Source organism: Poecilia reticulata, chromosome 2, assembly GCF_904066995.2.
Source record: "Poecilia reticulata chromosome 2, P_reticulata-male-v2, whole genome shotgun sequence".
Taxonomy (NCBI): Eukaryota; Metazoa; Chordata; class Actinopteri; order Cyprinodontiformes; family Poeciliidae; genus Poecilia; species Poecilia reticulata.
Window position 1 is genome coordinate 41,790,165 of NC_088831.1, and position 20,436 is coordinate 41,810,600.

The 20,436-nt window shown below is 40.5% G+C and overlaps 1 protein-coding gene across 1 annotated transcript; it reads right to left on the reverse strand.

Annotated features, from left to right (window-relative positions):
• Positions 1 to 621: 621 nt before the first annotated feature.
• Positions 622 to 20,290, reverse strand: LOC103461782 (protein mono-ADP-ribosyltransferase PARP4-like). Its single transcript, XM_017303693.2, is given in 31 exon segments — positions 622 to 1,192; positions 2,686 to 2,818; positions 3,051 to 3,138; positions 3,663 to 3,719; positions 4,302 to 4,343; positions 4,560 to 4,604; positions 5,255 to 5,305; positions 7,072 to 7,107; positions 7,536 to 7,646; positions 7,719 to 7,814; positions 7,888 to 7,968; positions 8,047 to 8,127; positions 8,294 to 8,461; positions 10,114 to 10,213; positions 10,298 to 10,485; positions 12,059 to 12,129; positions 12,705 to 12,894; positions 13,671 to 13,808; positions 13,989 to 14,058; positions 14,060 to 14,166; positions 14,234 to 14,320; positions 14,963 to 15,091; positions 15,174 to 15,322; positions 15,950 to 16,091; positions 16,190 to 16,373; positions 16,495 to 16,593; positions 19,069 to 19,200; positions 19,283 to 19,434; positions 19,506 to 19,676; positions 19,753 to 19,890; positions 20,136 to 20,290. Coding segments are annotated over 31 exon segments (3,594 nt in total). The 5' UTR covers positions 20,283 to 20,290; the 3' UTR covers positions 622 to 981.
• Positions 20,291 to 20,436: the final 146 nt, after the last annotated feature.

The following is a 20,436-nucleotide window of genomic DNA, read 5'->3' on the forward strand; positions in this document are numbered from 1 at the left end:
GACAACCTTGGATTATTTTGTTGATATATGAATAAAGGTTATTGCCAAAGATAGTGAAAAATGTTAATTTAGATTGACTGTTACTGCAAATAGGTAAAGATAATTTTTGCTTTTTTATATATGTAAAGCAAAGCACAACAACATAAAAACACAACCCCATTGATCTTACTGAAGTCCGATTCTATGTGTTCGGACTAGATGTTACTTTATGTGACTAATTTTACAGGTAATTTCATGTATTGTTACTGTTGAACCAAAATGTCCAGCATGAAGAAATGGGATGATCTCACGTTATCTCAACTAGAATCCCAAACAAACAAAATTTAATCTATCCTCATTAGTTTAAGAAAAAAGTGCAATTACAGTATATGATTTTTAAAAGTTTTGTTTGTAATTTTATTTGTGTCAGTGTAATTTGATTAATTTTGTATAGTTTATGGGGATGAAATGTGAAGATTTCCTGTCTCTCCTGTCTTAATGTTTCCTCGTGTCATTTAAAGAAAATATTCAGTGCAGGATCTTCTCAGCTCTTTGCACACAACACCAAGTTGTCTGTTACTACCCAATAGTAAGGTCCCGCCTACTCCTCACAAAACATAATCAACATTTTACTTCATGATCTCTCTTCTTCACACATTTATTATCAATCTTTAATAATCATTGATTAACATGCCGCGATCGAGTTACTTAACCCTTATTTTCCACAATGCATTATAACACTCAGTTGATTAAAGGTACAGAACATATATTTTTGATTACATATTACAGATATTCCTTCATTGGCATATGTATGGTTATTTTAACCTGTTACAAACCATAATCATTGTTAAATCATTATACAAGGTTTACTGTTATTTCTCTGGCTTTTAATCCGTTTTCTGCGTGTACCTGGACAGATCTCACATGCTTATACCAGATTTCTCAACAAAGTGAAGCAGATAAAAAGCAAAGGAAAAAAACATGCTGATGGTTATAGAACTCTCAGAAAAAACTGCAGCAACTTCTCTGTGAATCTCCAGCGATGAAGTCGTCTGATTCAGCTTCAGACTGCTCAGTGATGAGGCTCAGCAGCTGGCGAATGGAAGGCTCCCAGCTTGAACCGAGCTCCAGCCGCCTGCAGGCGTACGGATACTGCCGGTCGGCCCAGCGCACCCAGTCCACTGCCTTCTTCACCTGATGCCAGCGCTCAGACCTGCAGGAGAAAACATTCAGGTTAATCAGCCAGGAATACTGACCTGGAAGAAACATTCACATCTCTGCGCTAATTAGTAATTAAGGCAAAAACATGCATTTTGCATTTAAGTTAAAAAATACCATCGGTAAATATGCTCTACCCAAATGTAGGGAGAAGAACGGCTTTAGCCGATCAACCTCTCCCAGTTGGTGTGACAACCAGAACTATTTAAATATGAGAAAACATCTCCGTGTTTTAATTATGCTGTGTGGCACTGACTCATTCACCAGGAACCTCATGTTAAATAATTCACAGCTTTCACACTAAACAGTGGCATAAGGACACATTTTGAAAAGTGTAGCGTACAAAACTCAGTCGACTAAAACTGTGGCGCTCATTAAAAACTCAACAGACATGAAATGTAAGAGCTACTAAAGCCACATAAATTAAACCTCCCTGTTTGTCCCTTTGTGTCCAGCAGAGATGTGCAGTGCAGCAGATTTAGCTCATCATGCAGGGCCGGTCAAAGGTTGTATGAGGCCTTGAGCCAAACAGATTTAGGGGCCTTTCTTCCTGCACCACATCAGCACCATTGACCACTGACAGCAATCAATTAAAACTGTAGTTTACCGAGATATATTTGTGAACAAACAGAGCTCAAACTCAAAGATTAAGCTCACAGCATCAGACTGTAGCTATGGTAGCAAAACAATGTAACTATGAAGATTGTTTTTTGAACTTTTACAGACTTACAAAAAAATTGAAGGATCTTGCCATGTCCTTAAAATTAAAATCTTTTAATTTATCTTTGCTGAACCATTAAATCAAATTAAACATCATTGTCATTCTGAACAAACAAGTATTAAATTTCTATATCTGTGGTTTGTGTTAAAATATTAACATTTATGGGGCCTTTAAGTCCTGGGGGGCCTTAAGGAGGCGCTGACTTAATTTGGATGAAACAGAAGTGCAAATAATTGATATTTATTTTAATTGTGTTTTTTTAATTTGTTGTTTTTAAGACTATAGTTTTGGGTTTAAGTATGTCAGGAATTTCTTCCAGTAACATGTAATTACCCAGTAATAATTTACATTTCCTGTTAACATCTTTTAATACAAAAACACAGTGAGTCGCTATTGGACCGCCTCGGCGCCACGCCCACCGGGCTCAGCAGGTTTTCAGGGGGAAACGCAGAAACATGTTCCAGAATCGTTTCACTGTCTGGTGTTCATGTTCCTCCCATGGTGATCTAGTTTAGATAAAAGTTCCTGATGCTCCTTACAGACGGACCTCTGGGTCTGCAGAAAAGATTTACTTTCCACCTGGATCGTCTCTGGTGCTGTTTGGGTCCATTTTCATTCGTGTTCTGTTAAGCTAAGAGCACTCCACTACTGAATCTGTGTTCAGATTAGTCATTTAAAAATCACTTTTACGACCGACTGAATTAAATTTCCATGTGAGAGTTCATGTCTGTGTGGCCGGGTTCTTCTCATGTGTCTATGGTTCTGACCTGGACCCGGTCGGCTCCATCAGGTGAAACAGACTCTCCAGCAGTTTTCCTTCCTCCAGCTTCTCCTCCCTCATCAGCTGCAGAACCAGCAGAGTCGTCACCAGCCTCAGCATGCCTAAGTTGACCTTTGCATCTTTAACATAAACATCCAACACGGTTCAGTTTCAACACTGGAGTCAAGCAAACCCAGACGACTGAGATTTAAAACCACCAGGTTTATTTTAATCTTTCTCTAGAAGATAAATAGTACAAATAAGATAAATGAATGTCTTAATGTTAACAACTCTTACATAAAAATCTAAATAAACGTAAAGACAGTGGTGCTTTTACATACACAGGGTAATGTTCACCCAGAGAATAATTACCTATACACTTCAGGATCATGTTACGAAACACATCCTTATCGTCATTCATATGAACCAACAGCTCAGGATCGACCTTCCAGCATCCTTCCTGCAGAACACAGAAGATTAACACAAGTCCTGATGTTAAAGTAAGACGGTCAGTGTTAAGGATCAGCCTGGTGAGATTATGGGCAAGTTAATGGGAAGAGCCACAGCTGCAGAGAGAATAAGGATACGCAGTGACCCTTAAATACGTAACTTTATCTGATTACTGGATTTGAAACAGCAAAACGTTAAGATTACTTGTTATTGAAAAACATGTTAAAGTAACGCGTTAATGACATCACTGTCTATAGTATTGTTAAAATAAAATCCTACCACTTATAGTCAATGTAAAGTTTTACCAAGGGACTAAACATGGTTGGTGTGAATGCACACAATCAAATTTTAGATAACATATTAAATAACAATATGCAACAATGTTGAGGTGACATTAGGTTTATAGGACTCATTTTGCACTAGAAGAGCATAAATTGTAATATAAAATATAGATGGAGTCTTTTTAAATGATTCATAAAAGAAGTTTCTTCCCTGAGCTTTGAACCGATTTAAACAATGGAGCAAACATCTTACGGCCTCCTGCAGCTTGAAGATCCTCTTCCACTTCTGCTTCTGTTTGTCTGGCATCATCTGTAAAACAACCATAACATTCAAGTCCCAGTATTTTATCAATCATTTCTTCTATGCAAAAAATATTTTCCCTAGAGGGCCTCCAAGTGCAGCAGCAATTTATTTACCAGACTGAACAGAAAGCCGGCATCATATGTTCAGAAAATATATTTATTTAAATAACTGCAATGGTGGCAAAAAGAGACCGGCTTTTTCCCAGTTTAATTTTACATTTACATATTTCCTGCTAAGTTTTGGGATTGAAACTCCCTTTTCTGTGTAGGAGACAGGAAAGGGGTCATAGTTTAACTAACATCCAACAATCCTATCTGATATCAAGGCTCCAATGGTTTCCCTGTCCTTAGATCTGTGTTCACTGGATCGTTGGCACTAAAGCATCAAACCTATTTATGTAAACAGACCTGGTTTTGGGCGCTATAGAGAAAATGCATTCAACTTTGAGAAAGTTGCATTCCAGAAAAAAACTGTAATGCAGTGTAAACACTTGATTTGCTGCATGTGCCTTTAAGGGAGAAATATTGGCCTACAGTAACAAACTGTTAATAAGTAGCTAAAACAACAGTGATGGAAATTCTTTGTCACCCCAGGATGATCAACCTCATCGTCACACTCAGCACAGTCCACCTGTAACATAGAAACATAACATTCAAGTCCCAGTGTTTTTATAAAAGCAGTCAGTCAGAGATATTCTGAGAGTATGTCACAATGAAACCACAAATACCATCTGTTGGTTTGCTGTTGTGACCTTTAGGGGACTGAAAAATAACAGCCTATAGTAGCAAACTGTAAATAAGTAGCTACTGTAAAACATCAACAACAGTGACTGAAACTCCTTGTTACCTCAACAATAACTCTTCCTTCCGCATCAAAGTAATATACATCCATCTGTAACAGAGAAACATAACATTCAAGTTCCAGTATTTAAATAAAAGAAACAGTTGTTTCTTCTATTTAAAAAAAATCTGAGATAAATCAGAAAAATCATGTCGCAGGGAGATTAATGTCTCCATGGCCTGAGGAATGAGTGGATCAGAAATCAGGAAGATCAATCTGTCAGTGACAACAACCAGTGTTTCTCAAGCTCCATCAGGTTGAATGGGAGACGTCTGTGCAGCCATTTTCAGAGCTCTTCACATTACATTCAAGTCTGGACTCAGATTGCTGTGACTTTTGGGAGGTTTCTAGTTTGATTCCTGCAATTCTTTGGGGATTGGATCTCCCTTCTATGTGGAGGAGAGGGACAAAGGGGTGTGCAGGTTAATCGGCCTGATTTGTTTAATTTTTGGTGATGGGCAATCGGTCATGCTTTTTTTAAATATCGGTGATTGTAGTTTTTGGCCAGAAAACTACAATCACTGTAGCCCTACTTTGTTTTAATAACAGCATTCAGTGTGAGAGCATGTCATAGGTAAACCACAGACACAGTGTAAACACCAGTTGGCTTGCTGAATGCACCTTTAAGGCACTGAGAAATAACAGCCTAAAGTAACAAACTGTAAAGAAGTAGATAAACAATAATGGAAACTTATCGTTACCCCAGGAGGAACAAGAGGCAGGACAATATCATCATAGTAATGTAAATCCATCTGCAACAGAGAAACATAACATTCAAGTCCCAGCAGGTTCAGCAATCATTGCTTCTGTTTAAAAAAATTCTGAGATAAACCAGAAAGATCCATAAGTACTGAGCATGGAGATTAATGCCTCCATGGCCTGGGCAATGTATGGGCCACCTGAATTTATTTGGTGGCAAACCGGGAAGATCAATTTGTCAGTAAAACACAAAAATTGGAATCACAGAAATAAATTTGCTTAATGGAAATACAAAAATGCTGCACAGTGGCGCAGTTGGTAAAGCTGTTGCCTTGCAGCAAGAAGGTTCTGGGTTCAATTCCCGCCTGGGGTCTTTCTGCATGGAGTTTGCATGTTCTCCTGTGCATGGTGGGTTTTCTCCAGGTACTCCGGTTTCCTCCCACAATCCAAAAACATGACTGTCAGGTTAATTGGTCTGTCTAAATTGCCCCTAGGTGAGTGTGTGTGTGCATGGTTGCGACAGACTGGCGACCTGTCCAGGGTGTACCCCGCCTCTCGCCCGGAATGTTAGCTGGAGATGGGCACCAGCAACCCTCCTGACCCCACTGAGGGTCAAGGGTGAAAGAAAATGGATGGATGGAAATGCAAAAATTTTGAAAAAACTTGATTTTCGATAAAAAAGATTTTGTGCCAGGTTGAGGTGGTTTGTGTCAAACCACTTGGAAGCATGGAAACACTCGCCCACCCCCTCTCAAAGAGTGGAGTTATTTAGTCACTGGCCTCCTTGGACAATGTGCAGCTGGATTCATCTGAGGTCTCACAGCATCACATTGTTCATCTGAAGGTGAGTTTATCATTTGTAAGTATTGACTCCATATTTCTTCTGTAAAATTGCAAAATGCTGCATATCTAAGCAGCCGCTTCCAGGGTTTTGCTGCTCTATTGCCTAACAAGATGCAGATGTCTTATTGAGGACGATGAGCACCATCGCAGGGCTGAAATATGAATAAATCTAAAATAAGTGTTTAAATCCGGAGCCGACATGATTTTTAATGACTTATGTGAACAAATTTATTCACATGTGATTTTAATTGGATTTCCTATTTAATGGAAACACCGCAATTGTCCCACAACTATGTGACCACCAGAGATATTCTGTAGGTACCACTTTTGTAAATTGAGGATATTATCTCTGACAGCTGAAAGAGGAAGAGCTTATCCTCTTCTCATCGCTCTTGTCCTCATCGATAGCTTTGCATTTGAGCTATTTTATAGACATAGTTTTTATAATTATACTTACATTGTTGACATCATAACTGGATTACTTCTGATCTAAGGATTGTGGGATTTTTTTACTTTTCACTCCACTTTTTCCACTTCCAAGCTGAACCAGAGCAAGATGCCTCATCAGCAGTTTTATACAAAGCAGAACTGGACTGAGAGACAATTTAAAGACATTTGAAGGTGTTTTGAGTTAATTACCTGATTAGAGTGCAATGCATATAATATACAAATTTCAATATTTGAATGGCATTACAAAATGAATTAACTTTATGATATTCTACCTATAAGTAGCATGTTTGTACCATTTCCATATAGGTACTTCTAGATGCAGGTTTTCTACGTTTACGCTTCTAGTTTCCAAGGTCTTTCACGTGGACACCCTGAGAATATCTGACAAGTAAACACATATAGCATGAACATCTATTAGTTTGCTGTACATGTCATTTTCTAGGGATTTAGAAATAATGGCCTAAAGTAACAAACTGTAAAGAAGCAGCTGAAACAACAACAGTGATGGAAACTCTGTCCTTCTTACCTCTTCGGTGTCACTGGAAGCTCGATAACCCGCCATCTGCAACAGACAAACACAGCATTCAAGTGCCAGTATTTCTGTCAACTATTTCTTCTGTGTAACAAAATCTGAAGTAAACCAGAAAGACTTTGAGGTCAACAGTCACTTCCCTTGATTTCATGGTTGGTGTTTGACCTCTGACCTGCATCGCCCACTGTGGGACCTTATATAGGCAGGCGTCTTTCCAAATCAAATCCAATCAACTGAATTTAGGTTGATTATGTAAGTTATAAAGAGTAACTGTGTGGTTATAGCTGTGTCAAAAATATGTGGTGTCCCTCAAGGATCAACACTTAGGACACTTTCTTTTCTCTGGCCTCTCAGAGAGCAAATGTACATTGAAACATGGTTTAATCAAGTTAGAAGGGAGCCTTACTCAACTGTAAAATAGTGATTTTTAAAAAATATCAGAACAAAAATATCCTAACTTTTTCATTGTCCTCAGGAAGACTCCAGTTGATGTTTGGCAAGAAGTCCACATCCTCCTCTGCGATCAGCTTTGGGATGTCTGTGACGCCATCATCTGGCTTCCCAGAATCCTAAAACAGGAAAAATTTACTTTGGTTTGATTCAAAAATACAACTCTAAATGTGACATGAAAACAAACAGACCCTCTCTTCGATGGCCACGAAGCTGGTGAACTGAGACAGTATGGAGAACTCTTTGCTCAGATCGATGATGAAGGACTTCAGCTCTGCTTTTTTACCCTGAAAACACAAAAACAGGAGTTTCAACAAAGTTTAGCTCTGATTTGAGGTCAAAGGTGACACGCATGCTGACCTCGTGTTCAGCTTCGGTAGAATCTAGGATTCCATCCTCGTAGTCTCTGATCAGGGCTCTCGCTGTGAGCTTATGAAGAAACTAAAACAACAAATCCACAGCTGAGGTTGATTGTTTTTCATGTTTCAATGTGTTTATACAGATAATGAACAGCCGTACCGTTCCTCTGGTCTTTAGCAGCTCTGTTGTTGACACCATGGTTTGAAGCTCCTGACCACGCAAATCTCCAAGAAGAGTCGCCTGCATGAAAAATCACAGATTTTATTACTATTATCATTAATCGTTAGTTGCAGCCACTTCATAACCAGAACAGTTCATAATCAACTGAACTCTCCTTTGTCATTTCTCTGATCAACGATCCACCTGGCCCAGCAGGTAAAGCAGAGAAGAAGAACCAGTTGAATACCTGAGTGCAGTGGGGCACAAAGCCGTAAACCAGCGTGTGGCAGTCGTTGAACAGAGCGTTCAGCTGCTTCGGGGCTTGAACTGGAGGAGCTCTGGGGTTGGACTGCTGCCACTTCACAGAGACGGAGCTGCAGCCGGGAGACGACATGCGCTTCACCTGGCGCTCCACCTGCAGCCACAGCATGTTCAGGTGTCACAACGTCTCCAGTTCTACTGACAAGACTAAAATTAATCTTCATAATGAGTCCTGCTAAGTTTGAGATTTTCTAGGGCAAACTTTTAATATTAAACATCTTTTCACATCAAACAGTCCCTTCCTGTTTCTGAAATTTTGTGGTGCCAATTTAGAAATATCTACAAGGAATTTTGCCATATTTGTGCATATGTATGACATTAATTTGACTTTTTGTTGCTCTCCATATCTAGAATGGACTGTAAATTGACATCAAGTAAGACAAGCAGGAGTGTCATGAAACTAAGAAATACTGCCACCTACAGGAGGGATTTAGCATAACTTAAAACCAACATTTTGACAATTCTTGTGGAAATTTTTCAATAAACATACAATTATGAATTAGTGTGAAAAAATGAAGGCATCTACTGATTTTGCAGAATTGCAAGAACTCAACCTCTCCTTGGGCTGCCACCTTATCGCGGTGGAGGGGTTTGAGTGTCCCAGTGTTCCTAGGAGCTATGCTGTCTGGGGCTTTATGCCCCTGGTAGGGTCACCCAAGGCAGACAGGTCCTGGGTGAGGAACCAGGACCCATTTTAAGGGGTCTTCAGGCTGTGGCCTGAATACATTTTAATTCTAATAATGGTTCCCTCGCCCGGACACGGGTCCCACTCTGGAGCCAGGCCTGGAGGCGGGGTATGGGAGGTGGGGTATGTTGGCCTGGTGGCCAGGCTTACCCATGGAGATGGCCGTTGGTGGACACCTTCGGTGAGGGATGCTGTCAAGCTGAAGGAGTCCTATTGGGCCTTTTTGGTCTGTGGGACTCCAGAAGCAGCTGATTGGTACCGGCAGGCGAAGCGGCATGCGGCTCGGGTTGTCGCTGAGGCAAAACTCGGGCGTGGGGGGAGTTTGGAGAGGCCATGGAGAAAGACTTCCGCACAGCTTCAAGGCGATTCTGGTCCACCATCCGGCGTCTCAGGAGAGGGAAACGGTGCAGCACCAACACTGTTTATACTGGGGATGGTGCGCTGCTGACCACAACTCAAGACGTTGTGGGCCAGTGGGCAGAATACTTCGAAGACCTCCTCAATCCCACCATCATATGCCTTCTGTTGAGGAAGCTGAGCCTGGGGACTCTGGGTTGGGCCCTCCAATCTCTGGGGACGAGGTCGCCGAGGTGGTCAAAAAGCTCCTCGGTAGCAGGGTCCCGGGGGTGGATGAGATTCGGCCGGATTTCCTTAAAGCTCTGGATGGTGTAGGGTTGTGTAGGCTAACGCGACTCTGCAATATTGCATGGACATTGGGGGCAGTTCCCCTGGATTGGCAGACTGGGGTGGTGGTGTCACTGTTTTAAAAGGGGGACCTGATGGTGTGCTCCAATTACAGGGGGGGCTCACACTCTTAAGCCTCCCTGGTAAGGTCTATTCAGGGGTCCTGGAGAGGAGGGTCTGTCGGATAGTCGAACCTCGGATTCAGGAGGAGCAGTGTGGTTTTTGTCCAGGTCGTGGAACACTGGACCAGCTCTACACCCTCAGCCTTGGCTTTACATGAATTTAATTTAATACATGAATGTAATACTTTTTAAGGATGAAAAAGCTATGGTGGGCTGGATATGATTTTTTTTTTCATGTAAATTATAAAGTTTTACCTTATCAGCCCAGGTGTGCTTCGCTTTAGAGCCAAAAAACTCATAAGCCCCGCCCCCTGCCTGCGCCAGGGCTCTCAACATGTGGCGATTGGCTGTGGAGCTGAAATGACAAACACAACCACTTCACCTGGTTTGAAGAGAAACTAAACATGAAAAGGAAGCGAGGGATGGAGACCTTCCTCACCTGAAACCGCAGGTGAAGAGGCGGCTGTGCTGGGCGTTGTCTCTGAGCAGCTGCAGGGTGGCCGCCGCGTTCTGGATGTGGCCGTCCGACAGCAGCAGCAGGTTTCGAACGCCGGCGGACGGCAGCAGCAGGCTGAGCGTCCGGAGAGGCCGCCACAGCTCAGTGCTGCCCCCTACTGAAGAGCAGCTCTAACAGCAGACAGAAGAGAATTATTGGTAAAATTTGGAAATACATTTTAACTCCAAGTAGAACTGCAGCTAATGATTATTTTAGTAATTAAATGTTTAATCAGTTACTTTGATGACTAATCGATTAATCAGATAAAAGGAACTGGGACATTTTGCAGATTTTTAAATTAGCCACCTCAGCCATTTTAGACAAAATTAGAAATACATTAAAAGATGCAGATAAATAATTTAATATCCCTTTTGAATAAGAAATAAGAAAAATTGCATGAAACACAATAACTTATAATTCTTTAGTGTATGTTTGATTATTTGTAACAAAGGATTTATTTTTTGTACAGTTTTGGATTCATTACTCTTTATTTTCCTGTGTTCTTCCCTCCCACCAGGTTGTTATTGTAAATACAAATTTGTTCTTATTAACCCAGCTGTTTAAATAAAGGTTATAGGGTTGGTATTATCTGTTTTCCAGGCACATAGTGCCATTTTATAGGACAATCCAATAACTATATTACAAAAAATGCTGCATATATTAAATATGACTTAAAAGAAATTTTACTTGCTAATTTGACCCCTTAAAATTGGGCCTCTGTCTCTTTAAGAAACTAGCTTTTTCATAAACTCACTCCTCTATTAACCTTTTCACAACATTTTCACCAGCGTTGCACTGAGAAGCAGCTCGTATAATGAGCTCAACAGATGTGCAGTTCCACCAGGTATTTGCCAATTGCTGCTGGCTAGAATCAATCAATCAATCAATCAATCAATCAATCAATCAATCAATCAATCAATCAATCAATCAATCAATCAATCAATCAATCAATCAATCAATCAATCAATCAATCAATCAATCAATCAATCAATCAAATGTTATTTGTATAGGAGCTGAATGGAGGAGTCACAGGGGAGGGATGCTTTGTGAGGCACATCTCTTAGGAGGAGCTATGCCTCTGAGATGGAGCTAGAATAGACTGTTAAATTGTCCTGTCATGGCAGCTGAATGGTTGCCATGGAGATTAAAGGATTTCTTAGAATTAATATAAATAGTTCAGTCAGTTTTAATGCTAAAAATTGAGATTTTTATGAAATTCATATCTGTATTTCAATTTAGCTTATAATACAGTTCATGATATTATATAAAAACAGTTAGCATGTTAGATAAATGGAAAATACTAAAAATCAAGCATTTCTGAAATGCTTGGTTTTAAAAACCATTAAAAAATTTTTTAAAGCTCAAATTTTTATAATTTTGAGCAATTTCTCCAGGTGCAGACGACCCGGAGATCCAGGCCCAGCCGAGGTCCAGACTCAGAGGCGGCGCCGGCAGATTGCTTGACACGTTGTGGGGGCTGAGACCTGTGGGGGCCAACCGGGTCCATGACTGGGGAAGGTCCATGCTGAGGGAGCCTGGTTTATTACGTCTTGGGCTGCTGCCCATTATCCCCTAGACAACCATTTTTAATAAATGCCTCTGAAGGGCTTAAAAATGTTTCTGGTTGCCGTGTCCTCCCTATTTTTTGTTGTGGCCATCCGAGCCGGGCCGTAACATCTCCCCTCTCATAGAGTCTGAACTCACCTTGATGAACTTCTTGGCTTCAGCTTGAGCCTCGTCTAGCTTCTGAGCCGTCAGGAAAGCTTCTTTGTAATCTGAAAATTAAAAACAAGACGAATCAAGAGAAAAACAAAGCCAGGTTGATGAAGATCAGTTCAGAAATTACTTCAACAGATAAAGTGTAAAAGTTTATTAAAAGCAACAATAGTTTTAATTTTAGAGGTGAAAAATCAGATGCAGAAAATAACTGAAGGGAATGAAGATATTTCAGAATTAATAGCAAATAGTCTGTACTTTCCTATGGAGTCATTTTAAGTAACTTAAAGAAGCATCTCAAGGAAAAAATAAGGTCTTTTCTACATTTAATTTACAGGAAACTTTTAGAAAGTACACCTTGCATGTTGAAAGTTACATGAACTTCTTCCAGGATGGCAACTTGCAAGTTCAAGAAAAGTATATTGCAAGTCCTTGGAAATTAAAAACCATGTTCAATGAATGTAAGCTGTTAGTTTGAAAGTGATTTGTGCATTCCTGGAAACAGTTTGTGAAAAGTCTCTGAAACGTAAAGCTGGTTCACGTTTTGATTTGGATGATTTAAATAATATCCAGTCCCAAAATTGAACAATGAGTCAGAGTTCAGTTCTGACCAGTTCTCTGCTCTTATACCAACCTGTTCCAAACAAAACAATGTTGATTTTGACGTCGTTCTTCAGATTCTTTAAAACCTGCAGGGCGATTTTCTGGGCCAGCTGGAATGATTCTCCCCTCATGGACTCAGACGTGTCCAGCAAAAGAACAACTTCACTGCCTTCAGAGCTGGAGTCAAACTCAAAGCTTGGGTAGAAAACCAGCATGCAGGCCTGCAGCAGAGTAAAGGTTAATTCACTTAATGAATAAGCTTAGGAACAGTTTATAAATAGAATTATATTTGGAGTTCCTCAGAGGTCAGTCCTGGGACTCTTTAGCCCCTTTTGCACTGCACAGCCAAGCCTGGGCCGACCCGACCAGGGCCGACCCGGCTTCAAAGCTGGGCTGAGCGGTTTTGCATTAGCTCTTCCGTCCCGCTCCCTGGAGCTGTGGTTCCAATCAGCCCCGCCAGATGGAGATAGTTTGGAGTCACAGGTTTGGAACAACCTGTGGAACAACTGTGGGTTTGTTCCACAGATTAAAAGGGTTGAAACTCATCTCCACTTTTAAAAAACAAATAATAAACTGTTTTGTTTATGTACCCGAGTTCAGTTGACTGTTACTGACTGTTACCTCTGAACAGTCGGATTACTGTTCAGAGGTAACAGTCTGTGTTGTATAGGGATGGTTTGTGGAATGAATGAACGATGTGCTTTTGTTGTGTTTTAAATTTTATAATATTAAAAATTAATTGTATGTTCCCAGGCTCCCTCTATAAGCTGGAGAACTGTTTCACTCACCTCTTTCACAGCCATGATCTGTTTTAAGTGGGGTAAGACAATTTGTTTGTAAGTTGATTATGGAACTTGTTAAATTTGTTAAAAATAAACTAAACTATAAACTAAGTTGTACTCCGCTCAATGAAAAACAACCAGGGCCGGAGTATAATAGGACTGGGCCATGCAGTGCAAAAAGGCCTTTAGTGTGGAAGAGGGAAGGACAAACAGACCTGGCTGTCCTTGTCTGGGTGTTTCTCCACCCACATTCTGGGAAGATGAACCTCAGAGAGAGTGACAGACATCTGGAAACCATCTGACCCCATGACCTGACCCGGCAGAACACTGACCACCGCCTTACGGTCCATCCTCTGGACGACAGAATACAAACAAAATGAATTGCATAAAAATAAAAACTGGATGACAATGAAGATTCACTTTAAAAAACAAAAAAAACTGTAAAAAATAAACATGAATCTATAGAAATTTATTAAATTGCAGATAATGTAACAAAATGCAGATGATATGATTGTGTTTATTGAAAACATCACCTTAATTTTGACTTGATGAGTGATGCACGTCAGACTAGAGATCTCAAAGGGCATCTCCACCGAGAACAGGGGAGAACAGGATCCTCCCGTCTCTGACCACCAGCTCTGACACAAAGGTCACCTTAATGAGGACGGTGGCGCCGGGCGGCAGGTTGCCCACGCTGATGGTGAACACATCCTGCAGAGAGGAACCAATCAGAGGCTGTAATACTTTCCTGAAACCATCAGGATGTTGCTGGACATACAGGTGCGCTCTGGTCCATGAGGTACGCTCCGTGGCCTTTCTCTATCGCCTCCCTGTACTTCTCACGAGCCGCCGCCTTCTCCTTCACCTGAGAACAAACACACAGCAGAACGGTCAAATTAAAACGAAGCTGGGCTTCCATTGAAACTCCTCTAAACCTCGCATTGATGCAATAATTGATGCAATAGTTGATGCAAAAGAGTCCCAACCAAGAGTTAAGGTCATATTATCTACAGAACTTTCCGCACACATTGGTGCCTAAAGTCTTTATGTATAAAAAAGTTTTTTGTGGAGTGGGTTTCAATTACTGCTGCAAGTAACGATCATTTTAGGTATCAATGATTCTGACGATTAATTTTTTTAAAAAACCTGTCACGGTCTGCAGATTTTGTTTTTTAAGGTTTTATTGGCTCTAGTGGTCTTTATTTGATAGTTATTTGACAGGAAGGTGGGTAATGAGAGAGGGGGAAACGCATCCAGCAAATGTCGCCAGGCCGGGAATCGAACCTGCGACAGCCACGTTGAGGACTAAGGTCTACATATGTTGGTTGTGCTTAACCCCTGCGCCATTCCTCCCATTAAAAGGAATGAATTATTTCCTATTGTTTTGTATTCTGAAAATAATAGTAAATAATAACAGTGGGTTGAACTGTGTCAGCTCTGTCCAGTTCTAAATGAGGTTGTATTTTGCTTTGTGAAATATTTATCTATATATTCAGCTTCAGATTACCTCTCCCACCACGTGTTTCCCATTGATGAAAGCTTCAAATCCACACACAGTAGCCGAGTCCAGCGGGAAGACGTACTTCGCCTCGATGGGCACTGAGCTCTGATTGGTGTATTTCTGAAAGATGATGACCTGACAGAGGAAAAAGCCTGAATCAGAACCAGAACCAGGATTAGTGTGACACCAAGCTGATCCAGGGGATTCTCTTTCCAACCTGGGAGAGCAGATCCATCAGTTTGCACTTCACATAGACGGCCTGCAGGGGGAGCTGCTGGCCTGACCTGTCCAACAGACCAGCTTTAATGCGCTTCAGAGGGTTCTTCACGTTTTCTAGATCTTCTTCTACATGTTCTGAAGTCAGATCTGCAGACAGAGTGGCTTGTTAGATGTGAATGTGTTTAAAAGCAAAAAAGCAGATACTACACAAAAATAAAAACTGGTTAAAGACATCAAAAATACTGAATTTCATGTTTAATTTTATTTTTTCCAGAAACTGGATGGATGACTAATTATCACAGGTCAATGTTTGCTATGAACCCAAAGCAAAAAACACCAACACCTTTTTTTTAATGGTTCTGTTGGCTTTAGTGGCCTTTATTTGAAAGTAGTTTGACAGGAAGCAGGGTAATCAGAGAGGAGGAAGACATGCGGCAAATGTCACCAAGCTGGGAATCAAACCTGCGACCACTGGCACCAGGACCAAGGTCCTGGGTTGTGCTTTGCCCCTGCGCCACCACAGCACCAGCGACACTAATACCTCTTAATTACAAAATTATTTATAGACTTATGGTTACTGCGACATTTATCAGGTAACTATTTTTAAAAACTCATCTGAACTCGTTGGTTTTAAAGTCAAGAATTACATGTGTAAAAAAAATAGTTTCCTAGCTCCAGAATACTAATCTCAAGACGGAGACATTCATTCATATCCAGGAAGAAGAGCTATGTGCTGTCGTCATGGCGACCTAATGTCAGGTATCTGCAGCTCACCTAGGTTCTTCTCAGGCTCAATGGGTTCTGCAGTCAGGTTGATGTCCGGACTGAAGTCCTTCTGCTCGTCTCCTTCCACTCTGAACTGAACTACATATTTCATCTTCACTTGGTCAAGAGAGAAAACCACATACTCATCATCCTGCAGCGCAGACAGAAAACAGAACTCAGTTTCTTCAGTGCGTAGAAGAACTTTAACATGCTGATAAAGTTGGATGGATATGCAGCTTCTGTTCCCACCTCAAAATCAGATGTTGGGTTGATGGCACGTCGGACTGCATGAACGCTGTGGTAGCCCGGAGGAGCCTCGGTCAGAGTCTGGTCTATTTTATTAAGGTCCTTACAAACCCCCAGAGCCACATCGCAGACCAGCAGGAAGCGCGATCCGTCCGTTTCACTGGGGTGGGCGTACCTCAGACTGGTGCTGAGAACACAGAGAGAGTCTAGAGCTCAGGAGGCCAACTGGAACATCTGAAACTGTTCCAACATTGTCATTTTCACACCAATAAACATACAAGATGGATGAAGTTTGTTTACAAACCAACCTCACAGCATCACCAAAGTAAATCCCGCTGCCAAGGTTCCCGGCGTCCGTTCTCTTAATCCCAAATTGTTCCACTACAGCACGGGGAAGCAGTAGACCTCTGTGGAACCAGATACAGAAACAAACTTGTGTTGAAATGAAACAAAACATAAGATATTCAGCAATCAGATGCAAAATTCTATTTTAATCCAGAGATTACTATGTTCTGATAGCGGTGAATGGATTAAATGACTGATCCAGGGGTCTGAGAATTTATCTAGGGCAGTAAAACAAATTATCTATTTTTGAAAATTTAATTGGTGGAAAATCTGAATTTGTTTTCACCCATTTTGTTTGACAAGCGTGCTTTACGGCTTCTGTTTATTTTGACTGTTAATTCTTGAATGCGAGTTAACCCTGAAATTACATTGAAATGTAATTTTTTTTTTTTTTAAGTGAGTAAAATATTTTTTTAAAAATTGATTTAAAATCTTGGAAGACTATTTTTAAGTCATAGTGCTCAGTTTATAAATGTTTGACAAAGTGATGCACTTGAGAAAAGCAGAGAAAGTCCTGAAAACTCTCTTTAAAGCTTCCAATGATTATATTATTCTTTTCTAACAGTGGTGGGCACCACCAGCTAAAAAGTTAGTTGCGCTAACCCCAAGGCACTAATCATAAACATTAGTTCTGCTAATTCTAAAGCTTATACCAATTCCAAAGCGCATACTTAAGAGCATGAATGTAAACTTCTAACTTCTTTAGGAATTCTTAATAGCCAAAAAACAAACTTGAACACAGATGTAGAACTTTACTCAATTGAAAGTTTACAAAACAGTCAAGAAAATTAGAACTTTTTAATTTATCCAGAAAAAATTATTTAGGGGAAGCCAAGTGCAATAAATGTTTTCAAAGTTATCAAGAGCACCAGCTAAATATTCGTTCTGCTATTAGCGCATTAGCTGATCAGCAGAAGCGAGCTCTCCACTGATTTCCAATCTAGTCATTTTCAATATGTGACCTTCAGTGTGTTTTAAATCAGGTTGTTCTTGTTTGATTGGAAAACTGAGTTATTTTACTCCATCATTGCTGTTATTGGCTGATGTTTTTTGATGCCATTCGTGTAGTTTAAACTTCAGACAAAGGACACAGGATGATTTGATTACAGATGGACGATACAGACTTAAAATTTTTATCATATTATTACTGTGACTACAATAAAAGTGACAATAAGAACTTTTTATTGCTTTTCTTAGGTAACTGTATTGCTGTGTGTCACTAAGCCTGTCTCAGAAATTATTGCATTAAACAATAATATTTGTTTTTATTTATTTCCTTTATTTAACCAGGGAAAACCCGTTGAGATCCAGATCTCATTTTCAAGCGGGACCTGAGCAGAAGTCTGCAATACACAGCAACTTGGTTACAAAATAAAACTAATTAATATATATACACCAGTATAAAACAAACAAAACTATTTTAAAGCGATGACACTGGTTAATAGAATCACGTTACATGTTTTTAAGAACCGCTCGAAATAAATCCAATGAAATCAGTTCCGACATCTTGAATTCAGACTGGAGCTGATTCCAGGCTGGAGGAGCATCACACTGAAGGTTTGCTTCCCCTTTTCAGTTCGAACACATGGAACATGCAAGAGAAAAATGTTAGAGTGTAAAGAATGGGAAATAACAGAGAGAGTTTAAGTAGCTGCAGCCAAGCCGAGTGGAGTTTTATAAATCAGGATCATCAGGTGATTGTTTCTCCGTACGCTTAAAGGAGGCCATTCAGCTTTTGCATACAACTCACAATGCTGTGAGTTGTATGTTACAAAAGCATATTAATCCATGTATACCCACTGAAAGATAAAAAAAAAAAACAATATAAATTTCTAAAGAATATTTCACACTGGAACTGGAAAAGAATTTAAGAATAAAAAACAAAAACAGTAAAAAAAATGGATTATTAAGTTTCTATAACCAAAATTGCATTTAAAAAAAATATATTATTCTGATTAGGCGGGAAAAACAGGCAAAAGTAGCAGATAGGACTATTGTAAATTTAAAACACATTTTATTGATTGTGTATTTGAAAATTGCACCTTTTCAACAGTATTGACGGAGAGAATCTCTTTTACAATTGTTGTTCAATTGGAAATGATCAAACTTACTTTATTTTATCATGAGATTAATTAATTTAGTATTATGATGGGCCTATTTATCACAGCCCCACAAACACAAGTCCTGCTCTTGAAAAACACTAATATGTTTCTTTAGTACGCCACTTACATAGAGAAGTGTGATTTATATCACTAAGATAAAAACTGCATTTAGTTGTATTTTCTAATTTATTGATGCGTTCATTGAACAAACAGTGGAAAAAATAGTAAAACCAACAATCCCAATAATAGGAACTTTTTTTTAAACATTAACTGGAATTTATCATGACAATGATAAATCAAAATTCTTACTATGATAAGAAACTTATCACAATAAATGTAGGGCACATGATTCTTCCCTGTTACGGCATTTTAAAATCTTCAGTATCTACTAGCTGTAAACTGTGTTCTATGTCTCAGGATTCTGCTGAGACTCACCTGGACAAGATTCCTACAAAGTTGCTGGGGCTGGATGCATGGAGGAGGGGGGTAACATTCCCGATCTCGCTCTGAAACCTTTGAAGCTCCACCGCTCTGCTGACATGCATGATCTGCTGGATCTGCACTGGGCTGAAAACACAGAGATGTTTGTTGTTTTCTTTCCAGAAAGGCTTGTGGTCAGGATCTGTAGTTTTTTATTTTAAAGATGGACCTGTCAGCCAGCAGGGCGACGATGTTCTGGAACTCTGAGCTGCCCCGGGGAACAGCCTCCATGCCGCAGCGAAGAGCGCGGTACTTCCCCACAGAGGACGGCTTCGGGTTGTTCATGGTCATCTCGCTCACATTCAAAACATCTCGGATTAACTGGAGGAAAATCAGTTAAGTTCTCCCAGTAGAGCCTAACATCCCAACATAAAGCTGTGGGTTGGTGCTACCTGACAGAGGTCCAGCTTCTGAGACAGAAACCTGGCTGTAGGTGACTGAGGTCTGGGCTCCTGGTGAGGCAGCAGGAAGAAAACCTCGTCCAGGAGGGACGACGCCTTATCCTCGTTTCCCTCCTTCAGTTTCCTCTGAGCCTGAAGCAGAAGGCCTTCAGCTCTGCTCACCTGAAACAGCAACAGCTTCATCAGGACGGAGCCTCGGATCTGACCCTGATCCGACTGCAGATCGGTGCAAACCCACATCGTTCAGGCTGAGACCGGAGATGGGGACTCTGAGGATGTTTCCAAGGCAACCGTGAGCTTCGGTCCACAGAAACTCCACAAATGTCGCCACGTCAGGGGACAACTCATCGGAGTTCAGCTTCTCCTCCAACAGCAGCTGAAGGTCATTCAGAAAGAAGATCAGAAACATCAAGGTCAGAAGGTGACATATAATGCTTCCTGGAACAAGTTAAAAAAGGTCTATAGGTGGTACAAAATATGTTCATCGCATTTATTAAACAAAATCATTCTTAGGTAATGAGATTTTAGCTGTTTCATGGTGACACATTTGGCTGATGCATGATTAATTTTTCACACACAAACAGTCACACAATGCCACATGTGATGCAGTGTGTATCAGACCTGCTCCAGGGGGGCGGAGCCCAGGTGTGGCGCCTCAGCAGGTAAGCTGCTCATCCTCTGCAGCTCAGAGCGCTCCAGTTCTTCACTCAGGACCTTGTAAACGTCCACAGCTTCTTCTGAGGTGGACAGGAACACCAGCTGATCCATCACAGCTGCCTTCTGTTGAAAAACAGTTACAGATTTGTTTTCTTCCAACAAAAAGCAGAAATATTAAAGGAAAACCTGCTTGTAATCCTACTGAAAATGTTACCGTATCCATAGGCTTGTCGCAATAAACAATATCGTTTATCGCAATAATTTC